This window comes from Pavona decussata, unplaced genomic scaffold, assembly GCF_977016875.1.
Source record: "Pavona decussata unplaced genomic scaffold, jaPavDecu1.1 SCAFFOLD_133, whole genome shotgun sequence".
Taxonomy (NCBI): domain Eukaryota; kingdom Metazoa; phylum Cnidaria; class Anthozoa; order Scleractinia; family Agariciidae; genus Pavona; species Pavona decussata.
The window spans coordinates 832,547-850,010 of NW_028145546.1; the positions used below are offsets into that span (position 1 = coordinate 832,547).

Below are 17,464 nucleotides of genomic sequence, written 5' to 3' on the forward strand. Positions count from 1 at the left end.
TTCTCGAAGAACCGTTGCTGTGGTAACGGCAAACAAAGGCCCTGGCCCTCATTAAAAGATTTGTTTACCCCGAGTGTCTTTTCAATATGTCCGAGCCGAGATGACATTTGTTTGAAATGCAAATGAAACCTGCTTAGTTGCATTTGTTGACTTTTGTTTCACTTAGAATGTTAACCAGTTTAATTGCAATTCGCCCAGACACAAACACGAAAAGCTGTTCCTTGTACCTTACCTGACCTACCGCGCAACATGCAACATTGAGTGCATTTTCGCTAAAAACACTCATGAAAGAGTCGAAAGCGCAAAGAATTGGTTTAAATTTTACCATTTTGTTGCCAGACACAAACATGATATGTGCACCGAATCCGATTTTTACCTTGTAAATGTCAATTTATGGTAATTTTACTTGCCGTCGTAAAGATTACTTGGACTGAAAATGATTAGATCGCTTTTGTTTTTGTTCAGTCGTGGAAAATGTCATTGTCGGATTTGGCATTTACCATTTATTAAAAACGCCCATAGTTTTCTGTTATTTTTTAATAACAGAAGAAATGTTCTTGATGCCCAACTGATAAGTACAAGAACGAGAAAGGTGAACAACTTTCTTTAGACACCGTTTAGCACTTAGGTTACAAAGACGGATATATCTTGTCGACCTTAATTTCTACTGATGTTTTCATTTTGCACCTAGTCTTTTAGTTGAAAGCATTAAGAAATTTAATTACACAGGCACCTATCGCGGTATCACAAATCGCACAAAGCTTTCCGAACGAGACTTTAGACAATATTCACGAGAGTTTGAATAGGATCTTGATGTTCTTTGTCCCTTTCAACGTATTTTCAAACAGCTCTCTAGGGAACAACGTGGTTGGCTTTTGCAGCAGCTAAATCCATTCGTAACCAACGATACCATTTTTAATTATGGCTTTTGCCATAATTACAAATGGTATTTGCTTTTGTACATCATTAACGTAGAAACAGAATTCACCTAACAAAGGTGATAATTGTTGGCAGATGGATCATGAATGGTGATTCATTTGGTATCAGTAATTTCCTCATGCCTTCTCCTAATGAAAAATTATTTCAAATCTCTCAAAACCCGTTAATTAACAGGTACATTATTTTTAGTTATCCATTTTCTGCTTCATAGGGCAATTTTGTCGTCTGACATGCAATGTAGGAGTACAATAAGGATTGCTTCGAGTAACTTCAGATAATGACAGTCGGCGCAAAGAATATGCGAAAAAAAATAGTGAAAGGTATAGGGAGGCCTTCATGTGGCTTCCATGACCTTAATGCCTGAACAGACTTAGTCCTAGCCAGTGGCCTACCTCTTTAACTTCCAAAGTCATGCCTTGATCATCTGAACGTGATTCTAAGGTGCCGTTAGAATTTAAAGACGTTTGCCCGGTTATGTGCGTCACCCTCCTTACCGGGCCAATTATTCACCAAGTGTTTATTGATAGGAGAATAGTTGTCCCTATTAACCGAGTAAAACACGATCCTACTTCATAATTCATAACCTCGGTCTGCCTCTGTGTTTCTTTTCTTTCTTTCTTTCTTTCTTTCTTTCTTTTTTTTTTTTTCTTTTTTTTTTCTTGTAATTTCTTTCTTTCACCGTGTTCACTCTTTTGATAAAAATTGTCGCCGGTGACACTAAAGTTATTCCGTCCCGGAATTCTGTTCCTGATAACGGGATGAAGGGAACGAACAGAAGATACCAGTTGACTCAGAATACACAGAATATACATTCTTTTGGCAAAGTTTTGACGGAAAAATCGTGCACGACCCGGTAAGGATGTCCTCCACGAAGCTTGAATTCGAGCTGACAAGCTTGCTTTGGCCGGGCGGCGTTTCGGAAAAGCATTGACGGAGAATTCTGAAGAACAAATAATTCTTCTTCTTCATCATCATATTCCCTTGCTTTAGTTTTTTACATGTTACCAGACAGTATATTGAGAAAATATAACACAAACTTACAGTTACAGGAAGTGTGAAGTTCGCTTTAATTATGTTCCACCATGTTTATTGACAAACGCCGGCGCGTGCGAAGATATACTCTCCGTTTCGGAATATCATTTTTTGGAGAATTTTTATTCTGTTGGTCTGATAGACGAGCTAGTGTTTACATTGGAAAAATTTATCCCGAGTGGGAGGAGCTGGAGGGTCATCTTTTTTCCTGTTGGGCCATCCTGCACGATAGCCTGTCCATCTTTGAAGTTCGCAGCGTTTTGTAAGGGAATGTATCAAAAGTTGTCTTGCCAAGGGTAGCCAGGATCTCGGATACGACCCTTCTACATAGGACAAATTTAAACCATAGAAAAAAGCCCTAACTTTGGAGTCTATGATCATGAGACGTTGCTACGATACCGTTGTAATAATAAAAGGGCCATTGCGCACAGAATTCACATCTTGCTAGCCAATACTAGGTGGGGGAGGGGATAAAGGGACGAATTTTGTAAATTGAAAAAGGTCCCTACGGTAGTCTGGGGCTTTCTTCCTATTTCCCCTCCACCCCCTACCTCCTGTAAAAAAAATGATCTTTATGCTCTTTCTTGAAGTGCCATGCTTTTTATCAATATTTGGTGTTGAGGAAAATCACGCGGGCGTATTCAGAAAGGTCTGAACGGGATTGAACCTGAAAACCTGAGTGTCAGCTGAGTACGTGAAATTTGAGCTACAAGGGTTAACTGAGATAAGTAACGTGAAATTGCAGAAATGTTGGGCGGGTTAACATTATTTTAAGCTGACAAATGAGAAATCCGGGTACCCAGTGCCGTTCGAAAATTTTCAAGTTTTTTGTTGTTGTTGTCTAACCCAAATCCTCTTATCCATATATATGTAACACCTGCTCTACTCTCATTATATTACACTTTGGCAACTCTCTCCTTGCCATGGAAACGTTAAGATTTGCCATCGTTGTCCAAAGAAGCTCATTAAAAGGGTTCAATTAAAAAGCGGGTGCTAACTCTTATCACCACTGTTGATCATCAGTGATCAAGGCCTCTTGGGATGGGTGCCTTAGATTAACTTTTACAGCCAATTGTTGACCTTGAAGTATACTCGCAAACCGGCTCCTCGCAACTCAGTGACGTCACGAATGTTGGCAGGGCAGGTGCTCAACCTTGGACTAGACATGATATGACTTGAGATAACGTGAAACATGTATCCAATACACCGAATTAAGATTGATGGTAGCTGGACATTTTCACTTTAATTTCCCTTTTTTTAGCCTTTGAACTTCATCTTTGTGTCCAAGTCCGTTGCTATAACGACATAAAGCTACCGACTCTTGAATTGCTTCCTTATTGTCATTGGGCCAAAACAATCAGAACTTTCTCTGCTAATAGTGATTTTTCAGTAATATAGTGCTTATTTTGGCCGATGTTGTGCTTGGCCGCTCAGGGACTCAAACAATTAAAAACACGCCGTTAGCGGATCGTAATTAGTTGACCAAAGACAAGAATTTAATACATTCGAAAGGAAACAGAGCCAGCCGAAAAACATTAGAGTCAAACGTGAACAAAAATAAATCAGTGCAAATGTTTAGCAAACTGAAACAGCTCGAGCTAGACTACAGTTGTTGGCCCGTGATTTGACGCAAAACGATTTCTGACAAAATTCAACTTAACTAGACAACAGCTGCTTAAAGTTTTCACTGATTGATAATTTGAATTTTCTTCACCGATATGTCACCCCGCAAAAGGAATCCTTTACCCACACTGAAGAAAAAGGCATCTGTTCACTAAAATTAATCCTATCTTCAAAATACAGGTACAGGAAATCAAAAATGTTTGATTCTATACAAAGTTTTAGAGGTGTTAACGATGGCAAAACCACCAATAATGTTAAAATTACTAAATAGAACTGTTTTTCAACAGAACTGAAGATTGGAATATATGAAAATTAATTTAGTTAACCGGACCTCGTAATTCTTAAATTATGTACGGATTTCTTTGCCAATTTGCGTTACCCTCAGACGATCTACAGATAAAAACACTCACTGGATGTATGCGATCTCGAATCACTAATGTTGTAATAAGGTCGTATGAAAATGAAATTAAGGCCAAAATATTTTTAAAATTTTCTAGATGTATTGGTAACACTGATGTGCGAACACAGTGTTTTTGTATTCTTCAATAATAAACCATTCTGATAATAAGGGAGCCACTGCTTTGTTTATTAAAAATAAAAAGGATTTGCGCTTAACTGACTGTACTCCAAGCTACTAAAGTAGATTTACGGAGAATTGGATATGTTGCGATCCTCCTCACAAAATTAGAGTATGGGAAAAAATATCCGCAAGGTGTTTCTAGTTTGATAACGTTACTATAGCGACAGAAACGTTATTCTAGGAGTAAACTTAGCCTTCATTTTCATTCAATGGCGATTTGCCACAATACAGTGGAACATTACTGAGAGAAACTGAATACAATTCAGATTAAAACTCTGATATATAAAGAGCATAAAACCACTTCACACAAGCAGTAAAATCTTCCACTTACGTATAACTTTCACTGGAAATTATCTTTATAAATATATCTTTTTATAATTATTTTTATGGAAACTCTTCTTTTAAAATGTTTATTTTGACAGATAGCTCTTAAAAGAAAATAAATTAAAGCTCTTGGTGTTTTGCGGTTGATTTTTGTTCTTGCTTCGGAAATCTTTTAATGGCGACTTCACTGAAATCGCCCGGCGCCAGTTTTATTTCGGGTTTTGAAATTTAATTCCGACGAGAAGTTGAAAATAGAATGAAGATTTGCATTTTCTTATAACGATTGAAACGATTAGGATTAAACAGTTACTGGAGGTATATACTTACCGTTCTGAAAGTATAAGTAGAGATGGTCATTACCATCGGTGTCCCATTTTGATCACTGAGTTATTTTAGCGCGAAGACACTGAAGCAAGTAGTACTCGGCGATTTTCACCTAGGGCTTGTTATGAGTGTACTGTAATGGGAGACGCACCATTTGGCAAGATCTGTTTTGTTTCGACAACGCCACCGAGAACGTAATTAAAGATAATGTTAATTATTTCTGAAATTGCAGGTGCATTTCAACATGTGACAGGTGGGGTGGGGAGGGTTGATCTGTCTTATTTGCTGTATGCATGAGTATTTGACTTGATAAGCAATTGGATCGCGGGTGAAATTCGGTAATTAATCACAAACACAGTGCCGCATGACTACAGAGTTAGTTGCCATGGATTTATTAATTCTGTAATTCAACATTAAACTGAGCTTATTGTGTAGTTTGTTAGTGAACCCAACACTGAGAAGTTTTAAATGTTGTTGGTGATAAGTTGTTAGGGTAACACGCAGGAGAACTACAGGAGGAACACAACCACGCCGCAAATCAAACGAAACAAGTTTAATCCACTGACACGCTACTGATCTGCGACTTATTCATGCCAGTGACAAACATTCTCTGAACTGATCTGATTCACATATGTTCTATAGGAAGCTTCTCAACAAAGCTTAATTTTGCGACTTTAGAAAGGTGATATGTCGAAACACCAAGGGCACTTGGCCACTCTAAATGTGAATTCGCGAGTTTGTAGAGACGCGAGGACGCCTTCCATTTTGCCGAAATTTTCGGCAAGAAATTCCGGGAACTTTCCGTCTCTCCACCTTAGACGAAGAGCCTCGTTTTTAGTTCCAAATTTGCAGACTCGCTGGTAGATGATGCAATGATGGTACAAAAAGACAACAGAATGGAAATGCAATTTGTGTAATTCTCCGTGAGGGAAAATGTGAGTATCTCCAAGGGTCGTCCGTTTGTTCTAGAAAATTTCAGTTTGATCCGAGCGTTTATTTGCAATGTAGCCGGTTCAACCGAAATTTTTGGCTAAATGAAAGGCGTCCCAATGGAGTCTTTCTTTTAAAATATAGTAAACAAGAGGTTTTAGTTTGTTTTTATCTTTAAATGTAGGACAACTTTTTCAATAATAAGTGCGCTATAAGGTGCAAACTGATCTCGGGAAATCTATTTTCTTTGGGATGATTTTATCCGTATATTTCTCTCTTGTATGTTTGTATCTTTAACTGCCTCAGTTGTTTTATCTAACACTGGGGAGTGAGATTTCAACAGCGAACTGACTTTCAAACAATAAAGTGTATTCCTTACAATAGCTGTGGTTGCATTAGCCATTTTGCCTATAGGGAAGCAGTTTTTGTGTAATCGATATTCCCATGCGGAGTCAAATTGCCCCTAGGAATTTCCATGGATACGTCAAATTGAACGATGTATGTAGCAGTGATTGCAAAACACTGATAAAACCACGTGCTACCCGGCGTTCATAAATCTCTTGGCTATAAATCCTAACCGCTACTCGAGTTTAGCTCAACATTAACGTGGCTAGATTTCGAGCATCGCTGTGAGTATTTTTACGTTTATTGACACTAAACTTAATTGACTTGGAAGTCGCATTAGAAGCGTGGCAATGACTGAAATCAAATCAAACAATTACCGATGAATGTCGTCCTTGTTTAGAACAGGTCAAAGTTTAACTTCCCATTAAGAGTCGATACAGACCCAGAGTAAACCCAACCCAAGCCAAAGGGTCTAGTGTAACAACAACTTATGTAATATGTAAAGTGACAAAATGTTGTTTAGAATCAAAATCAATTGCAATAATTATGTAGACACAGCTAGAGTAATTACAGAAAGGTAATTTGAATCATGTTTAGCTAGGTAGCCTTAGCTGAGTCCTCAAAACTCGAGGACATTCCTACCTGACCTTTTCCCCCGCCCCCCATATCCCCAAGGTGCAAGACAAAGAGACGCTGTTACAAGTAGTAACTAAGCCCAATGTTTATACCTTCGATTACGTCCTCTTGCCGAAACATTAATCATAAAAAACTGCCCTGCAGAAGTTTGTGCATTCTGAACTATATGTATTATGTCGACCATATAGCCGGAAACTTAGACGTGAACCTCGCAACATAAATTTTTTGATAAACAGTTTGGAAAGAGAGTAGTTAGCTGTAAAACATCAAAAATAGAGTTCTCTTTGTATTAAATCCATTGATCCTATATCATCGTTGTTGCCATTGTTCCCTTGATCATCCGACAGGGGATCAAGTACTTCATCACAACCCTCCTTATTTTTGTCAAGCGCACAATCTACATATTCCCTAACACTTTCCTCTAAAAAGCTCAGTGGTGCAGACCCTTGATACAAGACTTGAAGATGAAACTCCTTCAAGTTGAAAGCATCTCCCAGCTTTTTTTCCGCGTACTCTCTTAATTTCATGATATGCAACTGACCAATCATGTAAGAGGTCGCCTGTCCCGGCACACTCTGGTACCTTGTTATCTCCTTTAGCGTGACGTCACTATCATCCCAAAGGTATTGTTCAAACAAAGCGAGGGACTGGTCTCTTGTCAGGCGCTTGTAGTGTAATCCTGTGTCTAAAATCATGCGAAGTGCTCGCCAGAGCTGTTAAAAAGAAACAAATGAATAAATGTTTTGCGGGTATTGGCCATGTTCTTCAATTAACAGGTGGAAAATGGAATATTCATGGCAATAATATTCTGCTTAGTCGAGCTTTGGCGGAAATTTACAATGTCAACAACCTGGCCTAAAGAACCCCCAGGCTGTTGATTGCCCAAGAGAGGAAAGAACGCTTACAGACCAGGGTCCAGTTGTTCAAAGGCCAGATAACTTTATCCAGTGGATAAGTCGCTATCCGTCAGTTTCAATCTGTGCAAAGATTTCAGTATTTCCTCTTTTACAAGCGAATATGTGCACTCTAACCACAGTTACGTTTGGGAATGTACGAAAACATTGGAAAAGGTTTTACGTGAAGTATATTTTAGACCCTAAATAGTGCCTTATCCAGCGGATAAAGTTATCCGGCCTTTGAACAACTGGGGCCAGCTTGAAACAAATAGCACAAGCAATGTTCTTTCTGTCGGCCTAATAGACATGACGCAAATCAACTTGTTATGACGTTTGAAATCTTTTTTATACATCTCTGTTATACAGTTTTTAGCCTGCCTTCTCCTTTATAGACTGATATTCTTAAAATAATATAGGAGACCATTCTGACAGCAAGGAGAGGATTGACGCGGGAAGGAAAAATCAAATTAAAATGTTTTTATTGTGTCTGATATTTTGTCTTGTAATACTGGTTATTTTGTTTGTTTTTTTGGTGACAAAGCCGACATTTTTAAACGGTTTGTAATCGTACATATGGTTTTTATGTCCCGTGTTTTAGATTTCTTTATCTTCTATACTATGTCGTCCAAAAAAACTCTTTCGAATCCAAATGAAAATATTTCCTGGACAAACATTCTTGTGCCTACCTGAGATTTCAACATTCCATATTTGTACAAAGGTTCTCCTTTGTAGGTATCTGTATTGTAGGCAATGAGTGGATTTTCGGCGTATAGTGCCCAGCCCTCTATAAACGCAGTGTATGACGTCACTGTCGACAGCCAGCCAATTATTCCACCGCATGTGTCTTGGAAGTGCTCCATCAAACCCTGCACCTGTTTGAAAGGACGGGAAAACATTAGAGGTCAATAAGGCTAATATTCACAAGGCAAAACAAAGCCATACATGTTGCTTGCAAGCGAGTTCTGTTCTCATTGGTGGAGAGGTGCTAGTTCATTGCCGGGTACGGTTCCCTATCACTCTTTCAATTTTTTCCCAAAGGTTTTGATAACAGTACGGTATATAAAAACTGGATCACTGTATAATGTGATATGTCTTAACATTAACAGTTATATTTGAGTCATAATTCCGAGATATTTGTATGCAATTTATGACCCGCCTTGTAATTCAGTTTATGCTGCAAAAAGGTTGAATAAACGATCATTATTATTATTATTATTATTATTATTATTATTATTATTATTATAATTATTATTATTATTATTATTATTATTATTATTATTATTATTAAAAACTGGATCATTGTATAATGCAATTCCAGGGATTTGATTGGCTTAGCGGCCATGGTGTATGTGCCATTATACCATGCCCGAGGAATGGTGACCATTAAATTGTCTTCTGGTTGATCTTTCAAAGCGAAATCAGCAAGATCTAGCAATACTTCTTGATTGTTTTTAATAAAACAATTATTCCACTCGCCCCAGTAGGATATGAGATGATTATAGCCAACTCGGCGCTACGCGCCTCGTTGGCTATCTATCATCTCATATCCAACGCGCGCTCATGGAATAATTGTTAATTATACCAAGCCCGAGGAATTACGACCATTAAATAGTCTTCTGGTTGTTCTTGCCAAGCGAAATCAACACGATCTAGCAATATCCCTGATTGTTTTTAATAAAACAATTATTCCACTCACGTTTATTGGATATGGGATGATAGATAGCCAATTTCTTCTATCATCTCATATCCAACGCCCGCTTGTGGAATTATTGTCAACTAACCTGAGTGTGGTGGCCAGGTCTCGCCTCATGAGCGTTCACGCTCCACTGCATATATCGAGGCCCAGGCCTTTCAAGAAAGAAGGGTATAAAGTATCTGGCGTTTCTACTGCAGGCCCTGTCGCTACTAAGGTAACTTGGCACTCCAGAGGAAGGGTTGAAATTAGGAGCCAGCTCTAACGGGCAGTTTGGGGCTGTGTGTTTCTTTCCCGTGAAGTAGAACATATTCGTTGTTTTGGGATCTAGCAGACTCATCACCTAACACCATAGCAAAAATATCACTTTTTTATTGTAACATAGCAACTCGTTTAGATTTCAGTCGCGTTTTGGTTTTTCTCATTTCATGGGTTATAGTTAGCAGTAAAGCGCTTACAGCAGATTTCACTTTTGTTTCTCTGCGCAAATTTCAACCGTGATTGACCAGCTCTTAAATTGGCGATCATGATTCAACCGAGCCGAGCAGGAATGAAACTAGTATTTCAGTTTTACTTCTGTTTATTTTTTGCCATTTTTCTTGTTCATCGTGACAAGATAACTATATATTAAAATATAAAAGATAAATAAATAACAAAAGAGAGAGAGAGAAACATATGGCGAGGATGCCCATAGAGAAACCATTGGGGCTTATACAAGCTACAGGCTCTTCAAAAAAATTACAACTTTGAAATCAGGATTTAAGGCGTAGCATTAGACATAATTTGCAGAGATAAGAGTGTTCGTGTCACAAAGCATTTTGCGTTTTCATTTCATAATTTCAGTGTTGCCTTCTTAGTCAACTGAACCATCGATTATCACAGTATAGACAAATAAACACGCAACCAACAGAAAAATAAATTCTACTCCTTCGTTTCCGCACCGTCGAGCATAATATGACTAACAACGAAAAACACAAAAGAAGAAGACTAACATTGCATTTTTATTACCTCTCGTGTTTCTTTAAACCACTGTTGTATGGCCTGCCAACGGTTTGGACAGTGCTTCTTAGCCTCTTCAGCACTGTTGCAAAGCTTAAAGGCTGCTTCGTTCGACTCTTCAGGTGGAAACGACATATTGTTGAAGAACATGTCTGTATTATTCAGAATCTTCACAAATTCATCCCTTGCTGTCTTGTTGTCGTTTTCTCCTGTAACTTGACGGGCCACTTCAAGTGCCTGAGAGATATACGCGTGGGAAACAAAACAACGTCATAACATTGTTTTGACAGCTAAAGTAAAACATACTAAGAGAGAGCATGTGCGACATTTAGGTTTCCTATGTCCTACGTGTCATGGCTTCATGACCGTTTACAAGTTTGAAAACTGTGTGCCGAATTTCTCCTTTATCATGATTAGACTACAAGTAGTTTCAGTGAAATTCTCAAGCGCGCGCGAAAATCACCTCCCGTAATGCTGCGCGCCCGTGAGTAGTCGCGTCTCCTCGCAGGATGAAGTTTTCGCGCGCGATCGCGTGTTTCGCTCGCTAGTTCTATCAGTCTAAATACTCGTAGTCTAACTCCATTGCATGAGTCATTACAATTTCTTGACTAGGCAAAACGGTACTCGAAGAATATCACCAAGAAGTCTAGAAATGCTCAAGAGCCTGAGTAGATTTCATGTTACTAACTTAACCCCGAACTTTCATGTTACTAACCTCTACTTGCCCCGGCCGCCCGAGGAAAATAAGAAATAGTATTAATGGGTTATCGTCAACGTTTCGGGTGCAATTCCGAACCTCTTCGAGTTCATTCACACTATATATAGTAACTACAGTAACGATTGACCAAATAACGGTGAACAATGTGATTTGAAGAAAAAAATCAGTAAAGCACAAATTGATGGTTACCGTTTACTTACAAACATACTTTACCTCAGGATACAAGTTATGAAGCATTCTGTAACCAAGGGCGTTTACTTCATCGGGGGTAGAGTTTGTCGTTGTAAAATACGAAAGAAGTTCAATATAAGCCTTTGAACCATTCAGCGGTTCTCCTGTTGGTAGCACTTTAGTGGTCTGCTCCGTGACATTTGCGCTTCCGTTAACATACACATAAGAGACTGGCAGGAACGATAGGCCACTAGAAACATTACTAGGAACACAATGCTGTATGTGGTCTTTCTCCAGGTACCTATAGTGAAACACAAACACTTACCAACGGAAGACAAGATATTTCTTGTCCAATGGAGCAGACTAAAGAGCCCGATCTTTTATTTTTTTCATATAGCACGGTCCTTACTTATAGTAGTATCTAACAATCTCCTCTCCTTCTTCTCTTTTCACCATCACTGTGGAGGAATGCTAGTCATTTAGAGGGTTATTTATCCCTGGCTCTATGGTACCCATTTATATACCTCAGAGGTTGACGGACAGAGAAAATGTGAGATTTAGAAATACGTTTACAGCAAACAGCAGAAATTACCACGTGACCATGTTCATCCTACATTAACCACTAGCTGTTTTAAGTTTCTCGGCTATGGAAAATTGTGTAGTTTTGCGTTAGCATCAAAGGTCGGAATTATTTTCCACTATTCTCATCTTCGTATTGCCGTTTGCCACTGCACCTCTAAACATAGCACTTACTTATATAGCGTTTCAAACTTCTTGGTTTTCACGATAACAAAAAAAAAAAACACTTCGAAACACTGACTTGACAGAAGGATTTTTTTAGTCTAAGATTTGAGGGGTGAGTTATTTTTTCGGAATTTTATTGTATTTTACCTCAACAAGGCGTGAACTGGGCGTCCAACTTGTTCCAGCACGTTGTCCCGGAGAGACTGAGAAGGTGTTGTGCCCTCGTGTTTCTTTTTCCAATCATTCAACTGATCTGTATTGTTTTCCAAGTTGGATAAAAACTCCGGTTTTAAGATGTCTTCCATGTATGACTCGTTGAAAACACCTGAAATGAACATTTCCAGTGCCTTAGAAGACTGTAATAGAGTGAAGATTCTGCTGGTGGGAATTCATAGTAAATAAAAAGTTCCCAAGCCGGAAACAAAAGCAAAAATTCATAAAAGAGATTTTGGAACTCATTAGGCCCGATTACCAACCGCTGTTCGGGAAAATTAGCCTGGGCTCCCCCCCCCCCCCCCTCCCCCCCCAAAAAAAGTCTCTTCCCTTTTTCTCGGGGGAGGAAAGCCGGACCCGAGGGAGCAGCGGAAATCGAGCCTAGGAACTCATACATGTCTCTTTCAAAAGAGCCACACTGTCGATACAAATCCGAGAGAAGATTCCATTCCGCGAAATCAACCCTCCATGACTCGTGACCAAGGGTACCATCTGAGGGGAGCCTCCCTTTATAGCACACTAAACGAAGTAACCCCCTCCCCCATCCAGGGCGTGTTTCAAAGTCGAACTTTAGATGAACTATCGGCTCCGTCATGTAGCTCAGTTACTTCGGGATTTTAACCATGCTACAAATTTTCACCATTTTGTGTGGGAAATAAATACCTAGACTTGAAAGTCGAAGCATAGGGTATAAACGGGCCATTCCTTTTGTTTTCAGGGCCAGTTTGGGGACTGTGTGTTAGAGCTGACCAAAAGAACAACTTTGTGCAACCAAGTTGTTACCATGGAGATGAGTGGCAAGTAAGGGAACTCGGTAACATACTCAAAATGTATACAGATTTAATAGTTTTATAAAAGAACAAATCTTCGGTTACGTATGCTCCATTATCAATGGACTTTGCATGGCTTATGGTGTCAGTACTGTCCATGTCTTCGTGTGTTTTTTTAAATCGGCTAATAATCCTATCTCGTTAGCTTTCTTTCGCTTTTAGACAAGGTCTTTGATAAATATTTTCCCATAGAGACGGGCATGACAATGACTTGCATGTCGAGAGAAGATTAAAGCCGTGTTGCTTTGTTCGTTTGTACAAATATTTACTCCAATAAATACCGCACATTCCACTTTAGCTTGTAATCTTACATTTCGATTGTCTTATACGAGTAGCTTGTTCATTGTTGGGCCGAAAACCGAAAAGAACTGAGAAACGTGAAGTCATTACCTAAGATATGAATATACTAGTTAGGACATAATACAGCCGTAAAACTGAAAAACGCGCCAAAAGTGTTTACTTTCACGCGAAAAGTTCTTCCTCGTAATCAATACAACATTATTAAGAACGCTGTAATTCACACTTAAAATCAATTTCGTAAAAGAGCCGAAGAAAAACAATTAAATGTGTTTAATGACGAAGCGTTCTTAAAGCGACGACACCTATATGACCGTTTGTCATTCCACATGACACCAAGTAATCCCCATAAAGACCCTACAGTGCTTTAAAAGCTTCATATTTGAATAATTTAAATACAAAATCTTAAATATCGCTTCGTTTGCGAAGAAAATCTTTCAAATTTGACGGCAATATTGCAAAAAAGGGAAGAAGAGAAACTTATGATCCGAGTCAGAAGTCGTGACGTTTTAAATCTTGTTTAGGTAATAAACCCAACAAACAAATAAACCAACCCTTCTGTTGTCAAATTAGAAACGAAAAAATCGTGCGATTATGCGAAAATATACGTTTCAGAGGATAAAATTTACCTGCGGGTCCTTCAAGTGAAATTCTGAGGTAGGACCTCTTTATGGCGTCGAGTCCTGCTCGGCATTCTTCCACGCTTCGCACCATTCCCGCCTTTACGCCGTATCTCAAGTTGTCGGTATAAGTTTGAAATGTCTTGTTTACTTCTTCTAATTTGCTGATAAGGATTTCCAATCCATGTGTGTCAGAAGGTTTGAAAAAGCGAAGCGTTTTCAATGTTTTCCCGACACTGCAGATTGGTTGCCAGCAAAACATATTTGGTCCCAGAAGATAGTCTCCGAAGTAGTAATTTCCATCAAAAGGCGTTCCAAAAACATGTTTCAAAAAATGCTTTAACTGCGCCAGGGATTTTCTTTCTCTCGACTTCAGCTTTTTCTCGTTGATTTTCTTTTCAATAAGCTCTTGAAGAAGGGCCTTTGCTGTGTCTGTTATGTCCTTGAGGTTTGAAGGACTCGGATCGTACACTTTGTACTTATCTCTTATCTCCTCGGCGCTCACTTTAGACTTTTCTGCAATTAAAAACGGGTGCAGTTCAAAGGTTTTGTCCTGTACTTTTTGCAAAAACGCATCAAATCCAGACCGCTTCGCTTCTTCCGAGTAACTGCATCTATCCACCTTCTTTTCCTTTTCGTGATTTCCTTCATCTTGTCCCTTTGTCTTCTCACAGCCGACACTATTTCGTTTGACAAGCAAGATAATTCCAGTGATCAAGCAAACGATACCAACCAATGTAATAGCTGTCGCAAGAACAAGTGTTTTGCGCTGTCCTTGCTTCGTTCCTCTCATCTCGGGGGAAAGACTAGTTGCGAACAAACGCTCGTAGCTGCGTTACTGACAGAATATCACTGGGCTCAGAGATCAGTAACCACTCAACACCTAAAGTTGCTATGTCGAGCGATTCTAGTAACTGAATAATTTCCGCTATATTTCCCAGTCTTTGTGATTTGTTTGGATTATCCTTTGCTTGTTTAAATAATTTGACCTTCAGCTACGGAACCAATCAAATTGAATTACAGTTTTAAGTAAACCGCCTTTGTTTAAATCGGTCAAAAACGAGACCTAATTTAACAACAATATATATATGCGGCGGATGAAGGAAAGGATACTGATAGAAACAGTGTAAATGAGATAAATATTTGAGTTACAAATTTAGGGAATCCGTTGAGGCCATTGAAAGCGGCATAAATATTTGAAAACAAACCGCGAACACCAAAGGGGAATATAAGAGCATCTGTCACACTCCTTAGCGGGGATCAATTAATAAGGCAAAAAGTAGTGTCCCGGCACATTTCGCGCTCCCCACAGAATGATGGAATTTTACAGAATGGAAAAAAAATTAGCACTTCAGTCTTACATTTCATAATAACAAAAAAGAAGGCAGGGTGGGGAGTTAAGAAAACTTGTGCAGTAGGGTAAACTCGTGCATGTTGAGAAGCTAATGTAAGGGTGTATTTTCGACTTTAATTTTAGAATACAGTTGTTATTTCCTTTCGAAAGTTTTGATGGATATTTTCCAGATTATTTGATATTTTCCTGTTGTTCAAAGTTAACAGCTGTAACAGCTGTGCTGTGTACAAGTTTGCCTACTTCATTTTACCTTGGCTTGGGCCTCCTCGAAGGTTGAAATCAAGGTAAAACACTTAAGGATTTTATCAGCCTGATTGGTTTCCCTTTCTATCTATTTTCTTAGAACAGTTGTGTTGTTCTTTCCTGTTAGTGTATTTTGGCAAAACCAATTCTTATCTCTGGTTGGGACCATCTGGCCTTGGTTGAAATACAGTCGTGAACATGTTTACAGCACACTATAAAGTAATGCGTGGTTTGAGTGATACTTGTAAAGATGTAGAATCGAGTAGAATTGAATGGAACTGAATAACTGTAGAACTGGCGTCGAGTTGTAGTGAAGAACCAGTTCCTTCAAGAATGAAGAAGAGCTACCCCAAAGATTACTGATGTCTTTCTGCTGAGTCAAGCGAGTGTCGTACAAAACAAATCGCGGACACCAAAGTGGAAAATAAGAGCATGTGGGCACACCCCTTGGCGGGGATCAATAATGCAAAAAGTATTGTCCCGGCACACTTCGCGCTCTCCACAGGCATGGAATGTTACAGAATGGAAGAAAAATTAGCACATTAGTCTTACATTTCTTTATAACAAAAAAGGCAGGGTGTGGAGTTAGGAAAGCTTGTGTGGTAGGGTAAACACGGGTGATCATTACACAAAGGCTATCAATGTAGTTTGGGGGGTGGTTTCGATGACACCAGTTGTACGTTTGAACTGCACGAGAGGCCTGAAAGAATATAACGCGTTTATTTTCATCTGTAGGAAACATTCTGGCGAAATCGGGTAGTAATATGAGATGAAAGCTAAGACGTGTCAAGGCTTAAATCTGCATAATCCACGCTTTATTTATCATTCACAAAGAGGCTACAACAGTACAACAACTCCTTTATAGAGAGTTACAAGCCGGTGAATGTTACTATCATACAGCTAAACAGCAAACAGCCTGCCTGATCATCTCTTTCAATGACAAAAACAAAACTAAGATTTCCTACTCACAAACGCATTTACCTTTTTCTTCCATACCGCACACACAAATGATTTTGTAAAAATTTTAACTCTCAAAATTTTTTTATTCCTGATTATTGATCTACACTGATGAATTTCTGTCAGAACCACTGCTACTTACTTATGTGCAAGGTTCCTTTTCGCAGTGTATACTGATAAGTGGTGCGTAATAAAGGACTAAGAGCGCTTCGTCTGAGATTTCAGTCAACTCGAACGTACAATATACAACCTGCACGCGCCATTTTTCTTCTAGGGGTTGCAGCGACAGAGCGTAACGAGTAAAACTTGGACGGCTTAAACTGTCTACTACCATTTGCTTAGTAGCGAAAGTAGTTTTGTTATGAAACCGGAGAATAATTGAGGGAACATTTTACAAGAAATTATTAAGCAAAAACTTCTAATTCGTCCCCAGTTTTTTTAGGTATTCAAAATGGCGGCAAGATAAGTAATGGACCAACAGCTGGTCACGTGACCTGTTTATCTGTACATCTCCTCTCGCCACGGTTTTAAAAATGCTAAGAAGATCCTGAGGACGAAGTTGCAATGACTTGTAAAACTCCGCAGCGAGCGGAGCAAATCGACTCCAATTTTCTATTCTTCCTTTTCCATGCATAATTTGGCAAGACACAACAACTAACAGCAATGAGCCACAAAAACCCTTGCCAGCGAGTGCGCCAGAAGTTGGCCTTCTTCGTTTACTAATTTAATTTATTCGGTGGTTTCTTTTACAGGTCCCAGGTGACATCTACAGGTCACTATGATAATTGTACATAAACAAGCTAAGCAGTGTCTCCTAGCCCTAAACTCCACACTACACGTATAATTTAGGCCTGTGGCACGATAACCCTTATGGTAATATACCAGTACAACATGCGACCTGTAAAAAAGACCTGTCCTAATTTATCAAGATCAAAAGCATACTACTTAACTGCTTAAGTTGTATACTCCTGATCAAGTTTTAATTGAAATCAATAC

The 17,464-nt window shown here is 39.0% G+C and overlaps 1 protein-coding gene and 1 long non-coding RNA gene across 3 annotated transcripts in view; one reads left to right on the plus strand and one right to left on the minus strand.

Moving 5' to 3' along the window:
- Positions 1 to 17,464, plus strand: part of LOC146468048 (uncharacterized) — a 35,585-nt gene that overhangs the window by 4,174 nt on the left and 13,947 nt on the right. For both annotated transcript variants that reach the window (XR_014867532.1, XR_014867531.1), the window contains exon 2: positions 12,886 to 12,968. This is a non-coding gene — a long non-coding RNA (uncharacterized LOC146468048). The remainder of the gene's footprint in view (positions 1 to 12,885; positions 12,969 to 17,464) is intronic.
- LOC146468049 (uncharacterized) lies at positions 5,063 to 14,847 on the minus strand. The gene is made up of 7 exons (XM_085124702.1): positions 13,924 to 14,847; positions 12,102 to 12,279; positions 11,253 to 11,511; positions 10,331 to 10,558; positions 9,411 to 9,665; positions 8,316 to 8,501; positions 5,063 to 7,446 (listed from the first exon to the last, which is right to left on the minus strand). The coding sequence occupies exons 1-7, from the start codon at positions 14,705 to 14,707 to the stop codon at positions 7,000 to 7,002; spliced, it is 2,337 nt and encodes a 778-aa protein (XP_084980828.1). The 5' UTR covers positions 14,708 to 14,847; the 3' UTR covers positions 5,063 to 6,999.

Excerpts from the sequence above, each read along its gene's own strand:
- LOC146468049 (XM_085124702.1), bottom strand. The coding sequence starts at position 14,707 with ATGAGAGGAACGAAGCAAGGACAGCGCAAAACACTTGTTCTTGCGACA. Across the intron at positions 10,559-11,252 it reads TTCATAACTTGTATCCTGAG|GCACTTGAAGTGGCCCGTCA; the intron begins GTAAAGTATGTT and ends TATATCTCTCAG. Across the intron at positions 8,502-9,410 it reads GACCTGGCCACCACACTCAG|GTGCAGGGTTTGATGGAGCA; the intron begins GTTAGTTGACAA and ends CCTTTCAAACAG.